This window comes from Ipomoea triloba, chromosome 8 (genome assembly GCF_003576645.1).
Source record: "Ipomoea triloba cultivar NCNSP0323 chromosome 8, ASM357664v1".
Taxonomy (NCBI): Eukaryota; Viridiplantae; Streptophyta; class Magnoliopsida; order Solanales; family Convolvulaceae; genus Ipomoea; species Ipomoea triloba.
In genome coordinates this window covers 18,532,818-18,554,373 of record NC_044923.1, presented here as the reverse complement: position 1 = coordinate 18,554,373, position 21,556 = coordinate 18,532,818, and the positions used below count along the sequence as shown (strand labels likewise).

The following is a 21,556-nucleotide window of genomic DNA, read 5'->3' as shown; positions in this document are numbered from 1 at the left end:
TTGCCAAACACCCCCTTAGTAGTTTTTGCAGCTTTTTTGCATGGAGAAGAAAGAGTGGAAAAAATTGAGTAATACTCTTACATTCTACCTCATTTTCTATTTCCTACTTACATGTCACCTTTTGATTCATTAAAAAAAAAAAAAAGCGATCCATAATTTTTATTACTTTATTTTCATCTTTGTCCAATAAAATCAAAACACACAAGGGAGTTTTACTCTCTCAGAGTCCATTTATTATTTTTCAAAAAAAAAAAATAAATTATTACAGGTGGGATCCACTATCCCACAAAAGTTGTCTGTTTCACCTTAGGTGAACGAGGTGCACCCAGCAGGCGCCTAAATTGCACGTGCCAGCTTGCCGCATTAGAGGACGCTTCATTTTTTTTTTCCTGGTGATCCCGGCATAAAAATAAGAGTTAATTCCATTTTTGTCTTAAAATTATAATGGCAATCCACTTAAAGTGCCTTTTTATCCGAACATCCACTTTTAACCATAATATTATTGTGGCAGGACTATTTTTTGTCCTTTTATCAACAAAACAATTTAAATATCATTAAATACAATAGCATTTTGTTCTTTAATTATAATTTTTTTTAAAAAAAATCATAAAACATATAATGGTCAAGCTACTTTGTATATATATATAAAAAATCGAAATATTTTTGTATTTAACAACATTTCAACAATTTTGTTGACAGACAACTAAAAATAACCATGCAACAATAATACTAAAACTAAATAAGAATATTCTAATAAAAAAAGATTAAAGTGGACCGTTACTGGATAAAAATGGAATTAACTCTAAAAATAACAACGTAAGCCCATAATATAATTTCTTGTTCCGTCGTTAAAAGATAAGAAATTCCATAGTTATATTCAGTGTCCTGTCGGGACATGCCATAAAAAACAATTTTGTGTGATTCATTCGATCTTGGAGTGTGAATATATATAGTAAGTAGAGAGTGATGATCTGAGGCTTGGCGGCCGGCGGAAAAAGGATGGACGGCAATGAAGTAAAAAAATTAATAAATGCAATGCCAAACAAGCCACCGTGGCGGAAGGTCATTGTAATTCGATATAATAAATGGGCATCCATTAACATTTTACCTTTGTACATTTCTTAAACTTACTGTTGCCTATGCCATATAAATTAATGCAGCTGTGCTGCGGCTTTTATCAGAATTATTGAATATGGCAAACACTAGAGGAGGCGGCGTTTCTTCATCATCCATATTATTTGTGTTACCCCCTATCCCCAGAAGTATTATTATTGTATTATTATTGTTGTTCCATGCATATGCATATGCCTATGCTGATGATGTTCCACTTTTCATACTTGGGGATTCGACGGTGGATGTTGGAACCAATACACTGTTGCCCAACTGCACCGTCAAAGCTGACTTTCCCATGAATGGTATTGATTTCCCTCACTCCAAACCCACCGGCAGGTTCAGCAATGGTTTCAACCTTGCTGATTTTATAGGTATTGTATATATTATATATATTCATTCTGGCCTGCCTGCCTGCCTGCTTTTATAATTTATACGTAGTGGCTGGCTTGCTTAATGTTTTCAATTTTATTTATATATATATATATATGCAGCAAGGCATATGGGTCATAAGCGCAGCCCGGAGCCGTTCTTATATCTTGAAAGCCGCAAACATGGTCTGCGAAAGGGAGCCCGTAAAGGCGTCAACTTCGCCTCCTCCGGTTCCGGCCTCCTTGACGTTACTGGTTCCACATACGTAAGCCCCCCCTTCTTCATCTTCAATTCCTATCCATCAATATAACTATATATATATATATATATATATATATTTCCATCCTTTAATTGCGCGCATATGTTTTTTGTCCGTCTATCTGTGTTTATCATAACCACTATATATACTACAATACAAACAACAGGGAGTTCTGCCCCTGTCGGAGCAGATGAAGCAATTTGTGGCACTTTACGACAATGTTTCAGCTGTGAGTGGTGAAGCCTGGCTTCAAAATTTACTTTCCCAATCATTCTTCTGCTTCAGCACTGGAAGCAACGACATCTTTTGGTATTTCGCAAATAACTATACAACTCCAGAGCATGAATTCGTTGGCCTAATGCTCAAAGAATTTAGAACCGCCATTGAGGTCAGTCAGATCACCTCACATATTGCTTTATCTATTTTAATTTGCAACTAAAACTTCACTTAGCTTAGCTTCAAGAAAGACTCACTCACTCTACTGTTTGTTGCCAATTCAAATGGCTGGCTGGCAGACTTTGTACAGTCTTGGTGCACGAAAATTTGGGATTGTAGGCGTCTCCCCTGTAGGTTGCTGTCCGGTGAAAAGGCTTTTAAACGACACACTGGGTTGTTTCGCTCCCATGAACCACTTGGCCAAAACTTTCAATTCACGAGCGCTGAGTCTCATGCTCGACCTCAGCTCCGAGCTTGAAGACATCCAGTACGCATTTGGGGACGTTTTCCAAATGACAGTCGACTCTATGCGCAATCCCGCTCTCGACAGTAAGTAACCGCCCACCTACCTACTTTATTTTACTTTGCTCCATCACAAATTTACTGCAAACATATCTTTACTTGCGGCATTTCAGACTTCAATAACGTGGAGGCAGCATGCTGCGGACATGGAGTATTAAATGCGGAAGGGCTATGTAACTCGACGGCAAATATATGTAGTGATCACAAGGATCATGTGTTCTGGGATTTGTATCACGCAACGGAGGCTGCAGCTGAGAAAGAAGCACTTAATCTATTTTCCGGCCCAAAGGAATATGTCATCCCAATTAACTTTGCTACCTTGCTGCAGCAGAGCGCACCCCAAGTTATGGTTAGGACCGAGTGACTACCCACTACTATACTATTCTAATCAATGCTCTGCTGCCTAGCCTAGCTAATATAAACTTGTGTGTATGCTGTCCACGCTTTAATTTGCCTTGATTATTCAATGAAGCATAAGGTAACCTCCATACTACAACATCCTACTTATTTCACACACAGGACAACAATAAATACCTACTCATATATTATAAACCCAAACAATTAACATGTAAACTGCCACTTACACAAACAATGGTCTCTATAAAACTCTCTGCTCCTCATAACATAACTAACTTATTATAATCAAATCAAATACTAGCACCTCAAAAATGAACTTGATAAAGCTCACGATCTAATATTAGTCTAAAGCTCCAAAATTTTAAATGCTGAGAATCAAGAACTACCCCACTTAACCAAGAAGTTACATAGAGAGATAAAATGAGTTCAAACCCAAAAAAAAAAAAAGGTGGGAAGAGAAGCAAAACCTCTGTGGACATTTGCATCCCATCCTACCCACCATCTGACAATCATCTTCTTCTTGGTTTATGAGCATGATCCAAACTCAACAAAGAGGCTTTGGCAACTGTTTTAATATCATCCATCCAAGTTGCATATTAAATATTAAATGCTTGATGTGTTAAAACTGTTGAAGAACATAAACATCACTGTTTTCTCCTATTGGCTACAGGAGAGGGAAGAAAACTTTATGCATAAATTACTTACAGTTAATAACAGAATAGTAACACTGCTCATTGAGCCAAACAGTTGAAGCTAAGTACAATAAGTACAGGAATAATGATGTAATTCACTCAGCAACCATTTAGGGCTAAACAGATTGCATCACTTAAGAAAGGACTCTTCAGACAGACAATGGCAGAAACACTATGGACATCCAAACTAGTTCACAGAACATATGATCTCACATACTTGTGAAGCTATCACCTTCCATAGTAAACCCCAAGGAAAATTGCCAGCCATCAAAGTAAAGAATGAACTTATTATTTATCAGCAATCTGCAACAAGAAATTAAGATGAATTCAGGTACCAGTGGTTATTACAGAAATCACCAGAAAAGGGCTAAAAGAACACACCTACACAGATAAGAGTAAAAAAAAAAAAACATATCCTGAAATCATTTAAACCACCACTTGTATATTAACGAAAGGTTGGTTTGGTATATTGATGAAGTGATCACCCAGAATTTTCATTCCTAGACCCTGGATGATATGGGGGGAGCGTTGTGAATTTGGTCCAACTCTTGTTAATGCCATTCCTAACGATTTGAAGACATTTTGTGATAATGGCTAACGGTTTTTAATTAGAAGTATTCATGAAAACATAATTTGTAAAATAGTTTACTTATTCAGTATTTCAGTTTTCTAAGAAGAAAAGCTCTGGGGTGCACACTAGTGAACTCCTAAAATTCATAGACTACTTTTTCTCAACCAATAAAATAGAGCTTCAGAGAAAATAACCCGGGACATGATGAACGCATCAAGTAAGCAAAATAAGAATTGGGGAGGTGGTGGGAGAGAATCAATAAGAAAATAATACATGAAACTAATGGAGTCCATCTTAAGAAAACAAAATTTACCTGGTTAAGAGGATTGTCTGGAGATTTCTTCCATAGCTTCCAAATTAAGTCTTTGTACTGAGTGTGTGTGAGCCCTGGTTTCTCTTCTTTCAGCTTCGGAAGCTCTGCTTCCTCAAAGGCCTACTCGAATTGATGAGTTAAACAATTAAACTATGTTAAGGCGTACAGTGCAATATCAAAAGTAAATTTCAGTTTTAAGTGGTTCGGTGTCCTCCGATCTCCTTTGACACTTGGTTACACATGAATTCATGGCTTAAGATATGCAATTTCTAGGGAATTCAGTTATGTGTTCAAAGGAATATAATTTGAAATAAAGAGCGAATATTTAATAACACCATTGAGTGCAATTAGAGCAGGTTATCTGGTGAAGCATACCTTGAAAGAAGCCTTAAGTCTCTTCTCGGGATGCTTATCCACAGGCACAGGCAAATTATCTACAACTGTCATCTTAGCAAGCGCTTCATCCACTGTCCGCGCCTCAATAATGGAATCATCACGATTGGTATTTGTGACGAGCACCATCCTTTCGTACTCCTCCTCCTCCGCAACACGGCTCTGCTTCCGCTTCTCCTCCTCGGCCTTCTTCTGCATCGCCGCCTGCTCCTCTTCCCTCCGTCTCCGTAGTTCAGCCTCGGTCATCTTCGGCACCGGAATGGAGACCCGATTGGCCTTCTTGTCCGGCTTCTGGAGAGACTTGGAGAGTTCCTTTTCCTCCTGTTCAGCGAGACGGCGGGCCTCGGCTTTCTTAGCAGCAGCCTCGGCTCGCTTCTCAGCCTCCTCCTCGCGTTTCTTTGCGGCTCGAGACTTGGCTCCCTCCGCCTGGCGCCAGTACTGATCTTCCTTCTCTCGTGCCTCCCGGTCCTTCCGTTCAGATTCGACTGCGCTCTTCCGAGCCCTAGCTGCCTCGGCTTTACTGTTGACCCCCATTTTTTTAGGCATCTTTACCAGTTTCTGGATCCCCTCCGCTCCGCTCCGCTCAATCTCTCCGACAAACCTACGAGTCGATTACTTGAGATGTTTCAACTTTCAAGGAATAGAATATTAGAAACCAAAACCAGTATTCCGAACAAAATACAGATTGGACTCAGGCCCAAACAAATCAATTTTATTAATAGCCCACATACAATCTTTATTCCATAGACCATGGTCTACACATTTGTGTCAACTATAAATAAAAAGTATATTTTTAATATATTAAAAGTACATTATTTGTATACGAAAAGTACGTTATTTAAAAATACACAATTTTTTATATATTATTAAATAATATACATTTAGTACATAAATAATGTATTTGATAGATATATTAAAAATGGAGCAAATCGACTCGAAAAAACGGAGCAAGGAAGACTTGAACGGACTTGGGGCTCCGAGGTTGAGCTCTATGCTTGACCCGGACTACCCTAGGGCAAGGCCTCGGCCATAGGGCCATGGCCATGAGGGCTCGACTACGAGTCTCCGGCTATGGGGGCCCGGCCATAGGGCCTCGACCATGAGGCCTCGGCTATGGGAGCTCAACCATAAGGCCTCGACTAAGAGGCCTCGGCCATGGGAGCTCGATCATGGGGGCTCGGCTACGAGGTCCAGCCATAGGGCCTCGGCCATGGGGGCTCGACCACAGGGCCTCGACCATAGCAGCTTGGCTGGCAAACTGCGGACCCGATCTTGGGGTCGGGCGCGGTCAAAGCGAGGTTATAACCGCTCCACTGTGTTAGGGGGCGGTTAGGGAGTTTAGCATGTATAAAAGGCTTCCTTATTGTCTCATTAAGACATTCTTATCTTCTTTGTCCCAACTTACTCTTGTAATAGCCATTACACAATATCTTAATACAAATATTGTCTCTGTGGCACACATTTCTTGTCTTTTCTATCGCATTATTATCCATTAATTATTTCTTATTTATCGGGTTTATTAATTCGGACCCCCGGGTTAATTAAATCTATCATTGGTGCTTTCATTGAGAGCTCGACGTCAGGCTCGAGAGTGTTATTTTTCCACTAGCTATGACAAAGTCGAGATCCAACTCTCGTAACACCCATGGTCACCTCGAGCGGGAACGGTCTCAATGGAACCGCTAGCCATCAACAAACTGTCTCCATGAGGTCGCTAGGGGACCTAAGGGATTTTCTCACCAACCATCGCAACGGCGGGCCGGTTCTCCCCCCCCCCCCTCAAAACCCAGCCTTCCTAGAGGGGTTGGCTGCCATTCAACATGTCAAAGTGACACTAACTCACCTCGTGGAGGGGCTCTAAGAAGGTGTTCGAGCAATCTCGTAAACGAATGAACGAGCTCTAAGAGGGGGTGGTCGCGCTCCAACAAGCTACCACCTTGTTAAACCACCTCGTGGAGGGGCTCTAAGGAGGTATTCGAGCCCCCCAACTCGACCCCAAGGCTTCTCAAGGGGCGCCTACATTTACTCCACCCCTCTCAAATGGGCGTGATAGGTTGAGCAACCTCATACGCAAATGAACGAGCTATAGGAGGGGGTGGTCGCGCTCCAACAAGCTACCACCATGTTGACCCGCCCCGTGGATGCCGGATGGGCTCCAAGAAGGTGTTCGAGCTCCCATGCTCAGCCTTGATACCTCTCGATGTGCGCCTACACTTACCACACCCCTCCCAAGGGGGCATGATAAGTCGAGCGGCCGTTTTCCCCGAGCCCTAAGAACTCATTGAGCCCTAAGAACCAAATACAAGAAGAGTCGGCTTGAGAATTCATTACCCGAGCAAGTGAATGAGCTAACAAATTTGTCGATTTACACATAACAAAAGGACACTGAATCAAAGTGCCTAACAATGGCTTGACAATGAGATATAATGCATTAATGCATCAAACATATGAGAGATTAGAAGATGATTTGGTGAGAAGATTACAAGCATTGATACAAACTCACATTTAAATGCATACTTTATCACATTATATCTACTTTTAACTTAATGATTATACTATCGTTAATTGGTGGAATCAGAATATAATTTATCAGCAAACTGTACACTAAATTCTATGTTTACATCGTTAATAACTAAGAGAATATGATGTATATTTATTATTATTTATAAAAGTATGTTTAGGAAAAGAAGCTTTAAAGATGCGTGTGAATGAAGGGAATGAGAGTGTAATGATGAGCCGAATTAAATATGTCTCCTCCTAAATCAATCACAAACTTCACATAATATCATGCCTCATTAATCACGCACTAATCACTTATCATGAGCTTATTAATTTAGGAAATACGCACGCCAAACATGTCACCCTGCAACACAGTACATGACCAGCCGGGCCTATGGGCTATGGCTTCACCCACATCACGTGCCTCTCCCATCGTCAACTACCAATTTACCAACCAAATTACCTAACCGCCCTTTAAGCTGCTCCTCCTTCAGTTTTAAGATAACTTCCACACCTTTCAAAAAAAAAAAAAGATAACTTCCACACCCCGTAATAAACCAACTCTTTTTTTTAATGATAAATTATATTATTAACCCAAAGAAATATAAATACACGAAACATACATTGATCCCAAAAGAAAAGTCAGCAATAGCGTTATCAAAAACATAAGATGGATAGCCATCTACACCCCCAAAAAAAAACGTAAATAGCAAAAGAGCCATAAACAATATAAGAAAGATTGTTAAAAAAAAAAAAAAAAAAAAAAAAAAAACTATAATAAAGATGTGTAATAAACCAACTTTTGCTTGCATATGATGTTGCTGTTCTACTTTTATCATCCAATACTGAATAATACTAAATAATTACTCGAATTTAAACTCATAAAATACAATTGAGTCTTATTAGTAAGTTAAAAACCAATTACAGTCTATTTGATTTTAATTTGTCATTCACTAAACTTTTTTTTAATGTATCATTGTGAGAGATGGCGAATTGACAATGATTTGGTACTTACATATTGTATGAACCAATCACGAAAAATAATTCCGTAACAAAGTATGAAAGGGTTATAGTTAAGTTGGAGCTATGTCGTGGGTGAATTTAATTAACTCGGGTAGACCAAATCAATAAACCCGATAAGATTTAAAGGGGTTGGATTTAAAGGGGTTGACAAGATAGAATAAATGCAAGGAACGTGGTAATAAAAGGACAAAGGTAAATGATCATGGAGATTCTTGTATTAAGTCAATATAAAGTGATATTATAAAGGATAGATTCATGCAATGACAAGACAAAGTGTGTTTAGGACAAGGTAGATATCTTAATGAGACAAGATGAAGTGCTTTTACACATACTAATTTAGGCCTAATAACAAACTCAGAGAGATCGGAGGGGAAGGCAGCCTCCAACGGCCTTGAATCGCGTCTCAAGCCGAGAGGACCGCGTCAAACCGAGACCCGGGGGCCTTGGCCGAGCATGGGGCTCAACCGTTGATATCTGCTATTTTGTACAATTATTCACCCTTTATTATAGTTGTTTTGAAGGTTATTTTCTGTATCCTAGTGAAATTGGGAATTGTTTGTGTGTTATATTGTCCAAGTGCTGAATTATCTACAAGGAACAACAAAGGAAGAATATTGGAACATTTTGGACAAGTTCTGGAAGAAAAGGGAATTACAAGGAAGAATACAAGTTGGAAAAGAATTGGAAGATGCCTAATGGGCCAAGGCCCATCTACCTCCTATATATTTAACCTATTCTCTACAATTGAAGGAGGTTCCCCTTACAAAGTTCTGAACCCTAGCTTTTAGTTTATATTTCCCTAGCATAGTTTAGATCAGTTCATATTAGATTAGTTAATTTCAAGATTGGAATCAAAGATTGAAGATTGGATTTGTTCTTTATCAGTTAAGTTCTCTTATTCCTTTATTACTTTCTTGCAATGTTTATGGTTATTAATTATTGCTTTGTTTTGTTTACTCCCATCATGCGGGAGTAGTTCGTTTATGGGTTTGGATTAGGGATCCATTGTTAATCTTGATGTTCAATTGGTAATTAATTGCATAAAGGGATTGAATCTTTTACCTAGGGTTTATGTTGATTTGGGGATTTCTTTGCACTAGTTATTGATTTGTGGCCAGAATTAGTTGCTAGTATAGGAGAGGGATTCATTACAACGAAAGTTGGATGGAGACCTCGAGCCTTACCAATTTCAACCTAATTTTCCTGCTATGAAAGTAGAGGTAATTTTGGGGGCTTACAATGCTTAGGAGCTTAAGGTTATAATTGATGCATCACGACAGTGGGGCAATTGCAGCCTAATTCACTTATTGATTACGAAAGTAGCTGAGTTGAATTCTTTTGTGCATTGCCCATAAATCCCTTGGTTAATTATTCTTTCCCTAATCCTGAGCTTGTTAGAACATCAAGGTTACAATCCCCCTAATCTGGCTCATACTTTTATCATACAGTTTACACCTTAATCAATTGCTTTCTTTTACACCATTCAGTCTTTGTTGCTTGGATTCTATTAATTCACATACTCTAGTGCCTGGTAATTCACACAATTACGTGCCATAGCCCCAATCCTCAGCGGAACGACATTACACCCTTTTTACACTCATCATTTGTGCTCATCACAGGCCGTGATGACCCCCAGGCTTGGGCCCGTTCGGACCCAGATCGGCCCGTGTCATTTCTTGGGTCACTTGCTCCTTAACCCGTAGCGGGTTCGTGTATGATTTATCCATCACTATGTATGATACACGCACTCTCCTTAAAACCTTATTTGTTATCTCCTTAGATACTAGCAACGTTGTAGCCTAGGTTTTCCATGATAAAACGAACATCGACTTAATGTTTGAACACTCAAACAAATAAGCCCGACAAACTAAAACATTGGTTAAAACAGAATTTTTGGAGGAATGAGAGCATGGTTTTTCAAGAGAAAAAGGTTATGTAAAATCTAATCAATTTAAATTAATGTTTCGAACTTAGTGGCTATGCAGGTGCACATGAGTTGAGTCTCTTTAATCTTAAGATCCCTTACGCGCGAGAAAAAACCTCTAAACCACACAATTCAAACTTCTTATAAAAAAATATTATATATATATATATATATATATATATATATATATATATATATATATATATATATATATATATACTAATGTATACCCACTTCTTTTCCAATGTGGGACAAAGGCTTCTTCCAAGTCTTTCCACATTTACTTTCAACTTAACTGGATCTATTATGAGGTTCAATTTCTTATTCACACATTATCTATTTTGAACGTACAATTTATTCGTCTTATTTCGAAAAATCCGAGTCCACTTTGACATGATCAAATCAGAGGTGGATCTAACTGATATCCATACCACAAAATAAGCACTTAAAATGTCATTTATGCTATTTTTTTCCATAGCATTTCAAATAATATAAACAATTTTTTTCCTCCTTTATCATCTTCTTTGTTCCCTCCTTCCTACGTGCATGTGAAAAACGCAACAAAAAATGCACACTAATGAGGTTGCTGTAAAAACTACATTTGAAAATGCCACACTTGCCAAGAGTTTCACAAACTGCTCAGTGCCCTGACAACATATTTCTAACTTGGTAGAAGGTGATACCATTTATAAAAGTTGATAATTTTATTATTTGATGTTATTAAGTTCTGAATATAATAAATGATGAAACAAATTGACGTGGGTATTGATGAATCAATAAGTTCGCATAGATTATGAAGTTAGAATAGTAAGACGAAATAAATGTAGGAATATTGCGTGGATTAATACTAGAACATGTCACAAATATTATTGTGTCAGGGAGCTGAACATGATTTGTAATGATAAAACAATGTATATTTATACAATAAAAGAATAAAAAAAATTCCTAAAAACGTGGTGGGCCATGAGACTAAATCAAGACCCAGAATTCGGTCCCAGGCTTCGGAAAGCGTACGGTAAGTGGCTGGACTCGGTTTCATAGGCCAGCCCGAGGGCCTTTGTGTCTTGCTTGGGACATCCCTCTTAACATCTGGGTGGTAGTTTTAAGTCTCGATTAATAGACTCCTAGACCCGAGCCTATATACTTAGCTTGGATCATTTTCAATAACTCAATCAATAAACTTGATAAATTTATATCATATATATTATTGTTGTGGTTGTTGTTTGTATCACACTAGTGTGAATATACAGTCATATTTATCTTCTTTCCTTTTGTTCCATAACTGATATGTATTAGCTGAAAGTGGGTGAGTACTGCACTGCGACCATTGAGTTTTTCTTGACTTCAATTGCTTTCCCATTCTCATTTGCTTCTTTCTTTAATTGGGTAAACAAAAAATCACCTCTTTCCGCACATCCATATTTTGAAATATCAAACTTACAAATAATGAACCAATTGCCAACCCAACTTTCTCGGATGGAGTGATATATATCTTAAAATTTGTTTTTTATTCCAACTATTAACTTAATAATCACAAAATTATAAGTTGGACTTGTAGTGGAATGATTTACTGGCTTTTTGATTTGAAGAAAGATATAAGGGGTCTGGTTCAATGAATAATGTTTGATTCCTGTGTTTGGTTAAAATTGATGTATGTAATATAAATTGTTTGATTTATATGCATTTTGTATGTTTATTTTTTAATACTTTAATGCACAACATATTCTCATGTATTTCAAAAAAATTTAAAATTAAAATAAATAAAATAATGGTATCCATGGCAATCTTAGATAATCTAAGAATTGTGAGAGAATCACATTATCTTCAAAATTTTATGTGGAGAGTATGTTGCATTCATTGAGGAATGTTATATTTCTTTGGAAAAGTAGGATATAACACGAACCATACATGGGAATGAAAGCTTTTGAATGTCACATACCTTTGGTTATGTTGTCTAACTTGAACAAAATACCCTTGAATTTAATTATGAATAACATTTACTTCAAATTTTTTAAATATAAATTTTTTAATCTATATTCTTAAATCAAACTAATATGCTACTCAATGTTTTATATATAAAAAGATGACTAAAGTTAACTTTATGTAAAACTTTAGGGGCGAATTTTTTTGAGTTCAATTTTAAATTTGATTTTCGTCTATTGAAAATGTGACATTTTTCAAACTAAAATGGTACGTTTTCAAAGTTAAAATTTAATTTGGTTAGTTGGAGCATTTCAACATCTTTCTATGTGATAGTAGTTTGTTGATATTTAGTTTCAATTCCCATGTATTTAAACAAAATTAAATTTGATTAATTTCGAATCTAATAACAACAGTGAAAACCAATAATTAATGATCTAAAAATACAATTTAAAAGTTTTTAAAATTTTGTTTGTAAACACTATTTTGGAATATTGTGCCATATTATTGAAAGAAAAGAAAAAGTCTTAGACTTTAATTTGAAATAATAATCATGAAAGAAACATTATTGTAATTCTTTTTTTCAAGTGATAAATTTTTTGTTCAATTTAAAGAAAAAAAAAAGCGCAATATTAATATGCATTTGATATTTGTATCATAATTTTTTTTCACATCTAGGGGTAAAATATTCAATTTTTTTTTTCACATAGGGATAAATTTTTTTTTCACATCTAGGGATAAAATATTCAATTTTTTTTCTTTTTTTTTTTACAAAAAAAATAATTAATTAATTAAAGCTTTTGGGTTCCCGATGACTGCAAGTAATAAAATTGACGAGTCCCAACATGCCTTTACACGCCACGGTGTGGCCAAAACTGATTAATAAATGATTGAAGCCCTTTTATATATTGGATTTTTGCAACAAATTTTAATTTTTATTACCTAATGCATTTTTTAAACTAGTAAATTACGTGGGATGCATGAATACATTTTTTATTATATATTTAAATAATAAAATTAAAAATAAAATTTTAATATTTGAAAGTTTGTATTTATTTTTATTATAATATTAGTGTAAAAATATCATTTAATTAATTGAATAATATATGACTTGGTTGTCTGCAATTATCCTGAATGAAGACAAAACATGAGGAATTTCATTAATATCCTAGTTAATTTGTGTTATAAAGTAAAAAAGATTTGATCAACGGCCATTTTTAGCTAATGCTTATTTCTTTCAGATTTGATCAACAACTCAAATCTAACAACATGAACGCACCTGAGAATATCCCTGCACCTGAACTTATCCATGTATATATATATATATATATATATATATAAGTCAAACTTATAAATTTGATAGTATAACAAGCTAGGATAAAACATTTACATTTGTATTTGATAAATTGTTTATAACAAAATATTTACCTTTAATTTATATTTGATATCATTATTTATCAACACATTTGATTCCCACATATGACATCAATATTGATTCTATGACTGATCAACATTATTGATCGGGAAACAAAGAGATGGCCAAGGAAGATTAGAATAATTGTGGACAAGTGCTTATTGCTTTTGTAACACACACATACATATAGGTTCTATGACTGATCAACATTATTGATCAGGAAACAAAGAGATGACCAATTCAAGGAAGATTTGAATAATTGCGGACAAGTGCTTATTGCTTTTGTAACACATACATAGAGGGAAAGGTTATAGCACCAATCAATACCATGCGTGCTTGTACAAACTCAAGTAAAATGTGTGAGGATAATGTTGACTTTATACACTATGCAAATTCAAAGCTTTCTCTATTTACTTTGAGATGACATTGAGTATAAGAGTTCATGAGTGTATGTGTGAATATATATGTTAGGGTTTAGGTGAGAACACCTTAGCTCTCACATAAAAAACTAAAAAGTGTGAATATATCCACACCATCCATTTTGAGAAATCAAATGTTAGGATATTATAATTATTAAACTTTCAAGTTTACAATAATTATAAAATGAACTCCGCTCTTAAAAGTTTTCAATAATCATAAAATTAACCCATTATTTTTATTTTTTAAACACTCAACCATTAATAAAAGACAACTGAAATCAGTCTTCGCCTTTTATAAGAGGATCATGTTTTCATTTTATCTTGCACGTGTGTGTCACATAAGAAGTATACAAATGGCATGCCTTAGCTACATATTAACTAGGTAGTATCTAAACTAAATTGCATTTTTTTTTTTTGCCGATTAAGTTAGTTTGATATAACTTTTGTTCGATTATGGGTTTTTTTTTTTTTTAATAACTTGTGTTGTTTGCTTGACTTAAAGAATTTATTATGTTATATAAAAAAATAATTGAATTAAACTTATTGATTAACAATTGGTGCTCTTACATCAATCTTTTTAGTTTGGAATATCACTTGGAGTTTTCATGCTAATAGGTGTCTTGATGAGTTTGGGAATAAATATTTTGTAAAAAATTATTGGCGTAAATTATTATAAGTAGCTGCATTTCTTTTGTTTACCCTCTCACGTTTGTTTAAAAAAAAAATAGAGCATTCATAGTTGTTGAGAAATATTCAAAGAGTTTTTGAGAAAATGAAAAATAAAGAAAAAAATTTAGGTGGTTTAATTGAGAGCCTATGCTCAGAAAAACAGATGATATTTTTTATTAATTGTGATATTAAAACATACGGAGTAAAAGATTATAAGCATCATATCTATAGACCATCATAACAATACATTTACAAAATTATTTTATTTTATGACTTTATCCCGCTCTATTATGTTACAAACAATTGTCTTTTTCAATAATATATAGACCATGTTTGATAAAATAGTTACTTTATTAGTCAATTTTGACTTATTTGATCACTATTAACTATTTGACTCGGTTAAAAAATCAATATAAATGTTTGATTAATCTGTTTTTTTTTTGTAATTATAAAATACTAAAATTCAAAAAAATTACTTTTTCAATTAGTGAAAAAAAATTATATCGAATTGCTACCAGTTCACAATTAATTTATCAAATATTTTTCTAATTAATATTATCAACTAATTATATTATCTAACTCTGCAGTTAACAGTCAAAGACCTTGTGGTCGAGCCGCACTCGGTGTACACTCCCATGTGGAAGGGAGTGACTTCAAGGCTCAGTGAAGGCATCTGTTGACTATTTGTGCTTCGCAGTTAACAACTATTTATCCCACAGGAGATATATAGAAGGAGAAAGTGGCAATATGTGACAGCACAGCAAATGGACAATAAAAGGAGGTTGCCGTTCGCGGGGTTTGGTCTGGTGCAGTGGTGGGGCAGCCTCTGTCGCGCCATTCGTCAAGTCCCTGCCAAATGCTAACGCCGTCTTTCAGCGGCCACGGACTCGTTACTGTTAGTCAGTTGCATTAAAGCCGCCGTTCCCGGTTTCCCTACTCAGAACTAACGTCGTTTGCCTCTCCAGTCTCCAGTCCATACATATACCCCAAGACACAGCAGTATATACATACAAACAAATACACATATAGAGAGAGAGATAGAAGAGTCTCTCTAAGAAAGGAGGAACATGCGCTTTGCTTTATCAGCTTATCCTGTGCTATGCTGCTTTAGCTTTATCACTCTCCACCTTCTCCACCACCTCCATTTCTGAAAATTTCTCAGTTAACTTACTCACAAGCCCTCCTTTTTCCTCCTTTTTTATTATGCTACAGTGCTGCATTTAGCATTTCAGAGTGGAATCCATTGTTGATATTCAAGCTTTTGGTACTGTATGGGGAGTGTATCATCGGAAGAGGGGTCCGATCGGCAGAGCGAGAGATGCGGGAGCTACAGTCCAAGTGCGGATGTGAGCGAGTCGGATAGTTGTTCTAGTAGCTTCACTTGTCGGCGCTTTGACGCATCCACTTCTATAGCCTCTTCGCCGTTCGGAATCTTCTCCAATCCGTTGCCGCCGTTGACTCCTTCCTTCGTGATTGGAGGGAAAGATCTGTCGCTCTGGGATGACGACTCTCAGAATCGTCAATCAGATTTATCCGGTTCGTCAAATTCCTTACTCCTTCATTCTGAATCTGATGACCTTTCACTCCACTGTTCCTTGATTCATTGAGTAGCTGCTCTAGCTTCTACACCTTTACTTTTTTTAACTAGGTTTACGCATAGGTCTGTTCAGCTTTATGCCTTTCTTTTTATTTCTTCCGTGTTCCATGTTTTTTGGTCTTAGAATCTTAAATTTACAAGACTAATTAATTTATACATATGCATTTTATTTGTATTTAGAAATTGAATTGATGAAGGAGAGATTCGCTAAGCTTCTTCTCGGGGAGGACATGTCTGGAGGGGGTAAAGGGGTGTGTACTGCACTGGCAATCTCAAATGCCATAACGAATCTTTCTGGTTAGTTCCCCTTTGGCTCTGGATATTGTTGGATACTAGCATAATGATATGTGAGTTCTTAAAACAAGAGTTTTATTTGACATTGCAGCTACTATATTTGGGGAACTCTGGAGGTTGGAGCCATTGCCTTCACAGAAGAAGGATATGTGGTCTAGAGAGATGGAGTGGCTTTTATGTGTGAGTGATTCCATTGTGGAGTTTGTGCCTTCAACGCAGCCGTTCCCTGGAGGTGGCACATATGAAGTAATGGCTACACAGCCGCGCTCTGATTTACACTTGAACCTCCCTGCGCTCAAGAAGCTTGATGCTATGTTAATTGACATTCTTGATGGTTTTCGTGACATGGAATTTTGGTATGTTGATCGTGCCATAGTTTTAACTGAAGCAGATGCATGTCATTCCTATTCTTCGGGAATGCATTGTGGGAGGCCTTCAATTAGGCAGGAAGACAAGTGGTGGCTCCCTTGCCCTAAACTTCCTCCGAAGGGTTTGTCAGAAGCTGCAAGGAAGAGGTTGCAACAGTGCAGGGATTGCACCAACCAGATACTAAAGGCAGCTTTAGCTATTAATAGTAGTGTGCTTGCCGAAATGGAGACTCCGAGAGCCTATTTGGAAACCTTGCCCAAGGTGGGAAGTCTTTGCATAGTTTCCTTATCTTCCAAAATCTATGCAGTTTGCTTGTTTCATCTGTTTTCCCATTATTTGACTGCATTATGGTTTTTGTTATTACATCTATTCTTGTGGATCTCATCATTAGTGCAAAACTTGTGTGAATGAGCTTTTACATCTTCTCTTGAATCTGAATTTTGTGAGGCTTGACAACAATTGATCACACTACATTTTTTTGGTCATTTGTTTGCAGTTGTTAATTCATGTCATTTCCTTTTTTGTGTTTTCTATCGACTCCTAAGTTTATCCAATGAAAGATAGGGTGTCCACTAGGTATATTAGAGGGCCTGCTTGAAATATCAATATCATTTTTCTTGGTCACTAACTCACTAACTCTTTTACCCTCAATTGCAGAGTGGAAAAGCATGTTTGGGTGATGTGATTTATCGCTACGTAATTGCTGGCAATTTTTCACCTGAATGTCTTCTTGATTGCCTGGACTTATCCTCTGAACATAACACACTTGAAGTGGCGAATAGAATTGAGGCTGCTATATATTATTGGAGACTGAAAGACCTGAAAAATCATTCAAATCCAAAAAAATCAAAGCACAAAACTTGGGGAGGTAAGGTCAAGGGTCTTGTAGCTGATATTGGCAGAAATCATTTTCTGGCTGAACGAGCAGAAACACTGTTGCATTGCTTGAGACTTCGCTTCCCCGGTCTACCACAAACTGCTCTAGATATGTATAAAATTCAGTACAACAAGGTATTTAGGGTTGGATTGTTGCAAACTTGCTTGTTTTTATCTGAATTAGTCTGTGTTAACTTCAGGATCTCCATTCTCTTTCACAGGATGTTGGCCAGTCTATTCTTGAAAGTTACTCAAGAGTGATGGAGAGCTTGGCATTTAACATTATGGCAAGGATTGACGATGTTCTATATGCAGATGATGCGACCAAGAACAGTGCTGCAACTGAATCTTCATCCATCTTTAACAGGGGAGGTTTGGGCGGTCTTCCTATCCAAAAGCGGATGTCACCAAGTCCCTTTTCTATTCACCACAGTCCTTACACCTCTCCATTTGCTACTCCAACACATTGTTTGTCTCCTCCCTCGATGAGCAGTCCCAAAAAAACAGCTTCCCCTTCAAAGAAGGATGGCTTCACTGGGCGTCCTAACTGCAAGATTGAAAATCTGATGCCTGCTGACAAGGAAAAATTGTGGTCATATGCTAGTAATCTTAGTGCCCAAATAGTATCCAAGGATGCGCCTGAACGCGATTGAGAGTTTTGAAGGAAGCTGTTAGGGATTATGTTGTATATTTCTTTAGCTTAGCTGCATATTTCTTAATTGCAGTATTATTTTTGACCAATATGCAATCAGATGCTATGATTAGCAGTGTTATCTTATTCCCAGTATAGCTAAATTATATATACTCATGTTCTATGAGAGTTCCTGCAATGTCTGCAAATCTAAACACAGCAAGCTTGTATTATAATTTTCGTGGATAAGATTTCAACCTGCCAAGATATTGCTAACTAGCAACAGAGGCAATACTACTAAATACTAATCTCAAATTATGAAAATAAAACATTCACAAACTAAATACTAGCTGAATGGAATATGATATCTCCAAAACAGAGGTATCATCTTTTTGGGGGAAGCTGTAAAGCATTCAACCAAATCTCAATAAAATACTAGCTGATTATACATTACTTCCCACAGGATGCATGATATTGCATTGAAATAAACAAACGTTAAGGGGAGAGGGTGGCTATTAGCACAGTGAAGAACATGCACGATCTATGTTAACATATCAAATCACAGCTGGGTTAAGTTCGCACTCCTATCTCTTCACCTCTTACTTGAGGTCAGGAAATTCAAGCACTCACATTATTCAGCTCAGTCTGCGTCAAAAAGTTGAAATCATCAATCCAAAGAAAAAATATAGTTATAGCTGTTGCTAAAAGGATTATAAAGGTGGTTGATTCTGCTTCTGAGTGAGACTATGAGGCAGAGAGATACAGGACCAACGTGCTAGACAAATAGGTTTGGGATTTATGGCAGTAAAGTCTTCCATCAATAGAGATCCCATAAAAAAAGAAAACTTTTCAAATTCTGGAAATTTGAGATGTTCTCGTGTTGGAGAATTGTCTCTTTCATAGCAACCATAAAGTTGGTTGTACTTGCATACATTACATCATAATTATTATGCTGATGTCCATATATGTTACTGTTCACATGATGTGATACACACAAGCAACTAAACTATGCAAGTATTAACCTCAAAATCTCTAGTTACAAATTACAATCAGATAATCACCTACAGAATGGTGGTGTTCACACCAAAGGAAAACCGGAGCTTTTCCTGTTTGAAAGAGATGCATAGTATACGCTTTCTATACATCAGCAAATATTCCCATCCAAAAGGTTGATTACTAAGTTTCGTAGCTAAATTTTAGTAGCAAAGTCGAGAGAACTCACACATAATAGAATGAGCACACATATTGCAGAAGGTCCAATGTCATCTTAACAATCAGTTTCAAGGTCTAGGGAATATGGGTCCCCATACATGAAAATTGAAAACTACAGAAATAGCACACAAGTAAACCTTGTGGTAACCAACATATTGATGCCTTTTATAAATAAACTACAGAGTAGTACTTGCTAATAAAAAAGTATAAATAATAGACAGAAAGCTACAAAACACAATTAACATTACTGAATTGGCAGAGAGCAAGAGAAATGCAAACCATCCGTTAATACAAACTAAAGAGCTAATGAGAAAAGCAACTCACTTCAATTGGTTAATCAGAACAAAACCAGTCTGGAGGTGGCCGGAATAGCTGTGAGCAAGCTGTATTACTAACAGGGCAAATGCAACCATTCTCTAAGTCATGTATCTGCGCTGCTCCATCACCGTCCAGGTTAAAGCCGTGATCACAAAACACCAAGCAGTTCCCTTTGCACTCAGAATTAAGCTCTGAAACTGAAACTGAAAATGTGCAGTGATCACCCAAAAACACAATCCTATTGCCTAAACTTGCAAGCTCAACCCATTTTTCCTCATCTTCATCCAATTTATAAACCTTCAACTTGAAAGTGGTTGCGAACTCGAACCCCTGGTCGTATACCAAGTATCTATCAATCATTAACAAGTCCTCACCAGACTCCACCAAACACGGAGGAATGCGCAACAGCATTCAACTCCGGACCTGACTCGCAATCCAAATTAAGCACCACGGCCCTCCCACAACAATCAACAGCATAGAAACGTCCGGCTTTAGCAATCACATCATCGTAACGCGCGGTTGAGTCGTTGATGACAGTCCATTTGGAATCACCAGATCTATAAAAAAAACTAACTTGCCGGAAAAATGAATCGTCAATAGGCGAAACCCTGCCTTGCCTTTCTCCCAGCAAAACGCAACCTTTTCCGAAGGTTGATACTGTATGTACTGAAGAGTGCAGCCGAACCCTAGCTCGTGAATCCGATACCGGGAGATATCAACAAGTTTGGGAAAATCCGAAGCAAACGGCGTTAACAACTGCGCTCTGGAAAGAGGATTGAGCAAGCACACTCGATTGGGAGATTCTCGATCAAGTTCAATAATCCAGGCGCCGGATGGAGATGATTGGTTATGGAGCTTAGGTGAGGCGATCAAGTAAATGGAGCGTATGGAAAGTTCAAAACCCCAGGTGGTTGGGGTGACGCCATCATCCCATCGGGGATAGCAGGGAGGTGAGAGAGATGGGTAAGTGTTGTAGGGGATTGCGGGGAGCGAAGAGCGCCAGGCAGAACAGACGGAACGGAAACGGAGGAAATCGATTTCGGAAGTGAGGCGTTTAGCAATCAGCTCTATGACTTCTCTGGGGAGCTCAGACCATTCAGCCATGGACGAAGACCATCCAAATTTGGATGATAACTCAAATGCATATGCAAACAACAACACTTTTTCTCACAGTTGATGGAAATTGAAAACAAAAAATAATGATAAAGAAAAGAAAACACAATCCGGTGATGACACGTGTCTTTTAATCCATAAAATTGGAAATTAACATTATTGAATTGGGTGGCAGAGCGCAAGAGAAATGCATATACCATTAATAAATACAAACTAAAGAGAAAAGCAACTCACTTCGAATTGGTGAATCAAAGCAAAAAAAAGTCTGGAGATGGACAGAATAGCTCTGAGTAACCTGTATAACTACTAACAGGCCAAAACCCATCATTCTCTAAGTCAACCACGCCTATACCTTCCATATTCACTTCTTCATCATCTTCCTCCTCATACAACTGTTCAAATAACACCACGCAGTTCCCTTTGCACTCAGAATTAAGCTCTGAAACTGAAACTGAAACTGAGAATGCACATTT

General features: G+C 37.0%; 3 protein-coding genes and 1 pseudogene across 3 annotated transcripts; 2 read left to right on the top strand and 2 right to left on the bottom strand.

Annotated features, from left to right (window-relative positions):
* Nucleotides 1-1,192: 1,192 nt before the first annotated feature.
* LOC116027075 (GDSL esterase/lipase At5g55050-like) lies at nucleotides 1,193-2,972 on the top strand. Its single transcript, XM_031268502.1, has 5 exons — nucleotides 1,193-1,484; nucleotides 1,605-1,747; nucleotides 1,908-2,129; nucleotides 2,257-2,506; nucleotides 2,593-2,972. The coding sequence occupies exons 1-5, from the start codon at nucleotides 1,193-1,195 to the stop codon at nucleotides 2,841-2,843; spliced, it is 1,158 nt and encodes a 385-aa protein (XP_031124362.1). The 3' UTR covers nucleotides 2,844-2,972.
* A 438-nt stretch (nucleotides 2,973-3,410) lies between these two features.
* On the bottom strand, nucleotides 3,411-5,424 carry LOC116026770 (coiled-coil domain-containing protein 124-like). The gene is made up of 3 exons (XM_031268159.1): nucleotides 4,788-5,424; nucleotides 4,413-4,532; nucleotides 3,411-3,831 (listed from the first exon to the last, which is right to left on the bottom strand). The coding sequence occupies exons 1-3, from the start codon at nucleotides 5,349-5,351 to the stop codon at nucleotides 3,817-3,819; spliced, it is 699 nt and encodes a 232-aa protein (XP_031124019.1). The 5' UTR covers nucleotides 5,352-5,424; the 3' UTR covers nucleotides 3,411-3,816.
* A 10,251-nt stretch (nucleotides 5,425-15,675) lies between these two features.
* LOC116027215 (rop guanine nucleotide exchange factor 1) lies at nucleotides 15,676-18,629 on the top strand. Its single transcript, XM_031268698.1, has 5 exons — nucleotides 15,676-16,209; nucleotides 16,451-16,567; nucleotides 16,656-17,194; nucleotides 17,591-17,944; nucleotides 18,031-18,629. Exons 1-5 carry the CDS (start codon nucleotides 15,945-15,947, stop codon nucleotides 18,460-18,462), a joined length of 1,707 nt encoding a protein of 568 aa, XP_031124558.1. The 5' UTR covers nucleotides 15,676-15,944; the 3' UTR covers nucleotides 18,463-18,629.
* A 129-nt stretch (nucleotides 18,630-18,758) lies between these two features.
* LOC116027216 lies at nucleotides 18,759-21,253 on the bottom strand (annotated as a pseudogene).
* Nucleotides 21,254-21,556: the final 303 nt, after the last annotated feature.

Excerpts from the sequence above, each read along its gene's own strand:
- LOC116027075 (XM_031268502.1), top strand. The coding sequence starts at position 1,193 with ATGGCAAACACTAGAGGAGGCGGCGTTTCTTCATCATCCATATTATTT. Across the intron at positions 1,485-1,604 it reads CAACCTTGCTGATTTTATAG|CAAGGCATATGGGTCATAAG; the intron begins GTATTGTATATA and ends ATATATATGCAG. Across the intron at positions 2,130-2,256 it reads AATTTAGAACCGCCATTGAG|ACTTTGTACAGTCTTGGTGC; the intron begins GTCAGTCAGATC and ends GCTGGCTGGCAG.
- LOC116026770 (XM_031268159.1), bottom strand. The coding sequence starts at position 5,351 with ATGCCTAAAAAAATGGGGGTCAACAGTAAAGCCGAGGCAGCTAGGGCT. Across the intron at positions 4,533-4,787 it reads GACTTAAGGCTTCTTTCAAG|GCCTTTGAGGAAGCAGAGCT; the intron begins GTATGCTTCACC and ends CAATTCGAGTAG.
- LOC116027215 (XM_031268698.1), top strand. The coding sequence starts at position 15,945 with ATGGGGAGTGTATCATCGGAAGAGGGGTCCGATCGGCAGAGCGAGAGA. Across the intron at positions 16,210-16,450 it reads TCGTCAATCAGATTTATCCG|AAATTGAATTGATGAAGGAG; the intron begins GTTCGTCAAATT and ends ATTTGTATTTAG. Across the intron at positions 17,195-17,590 it reads ATTTGGAAACCTTGCCCAAG|AGTGGAAAAGCATGTTTGGG; the intron begins GTGGGAAGTCTT and ends CCTCAATTGCAG.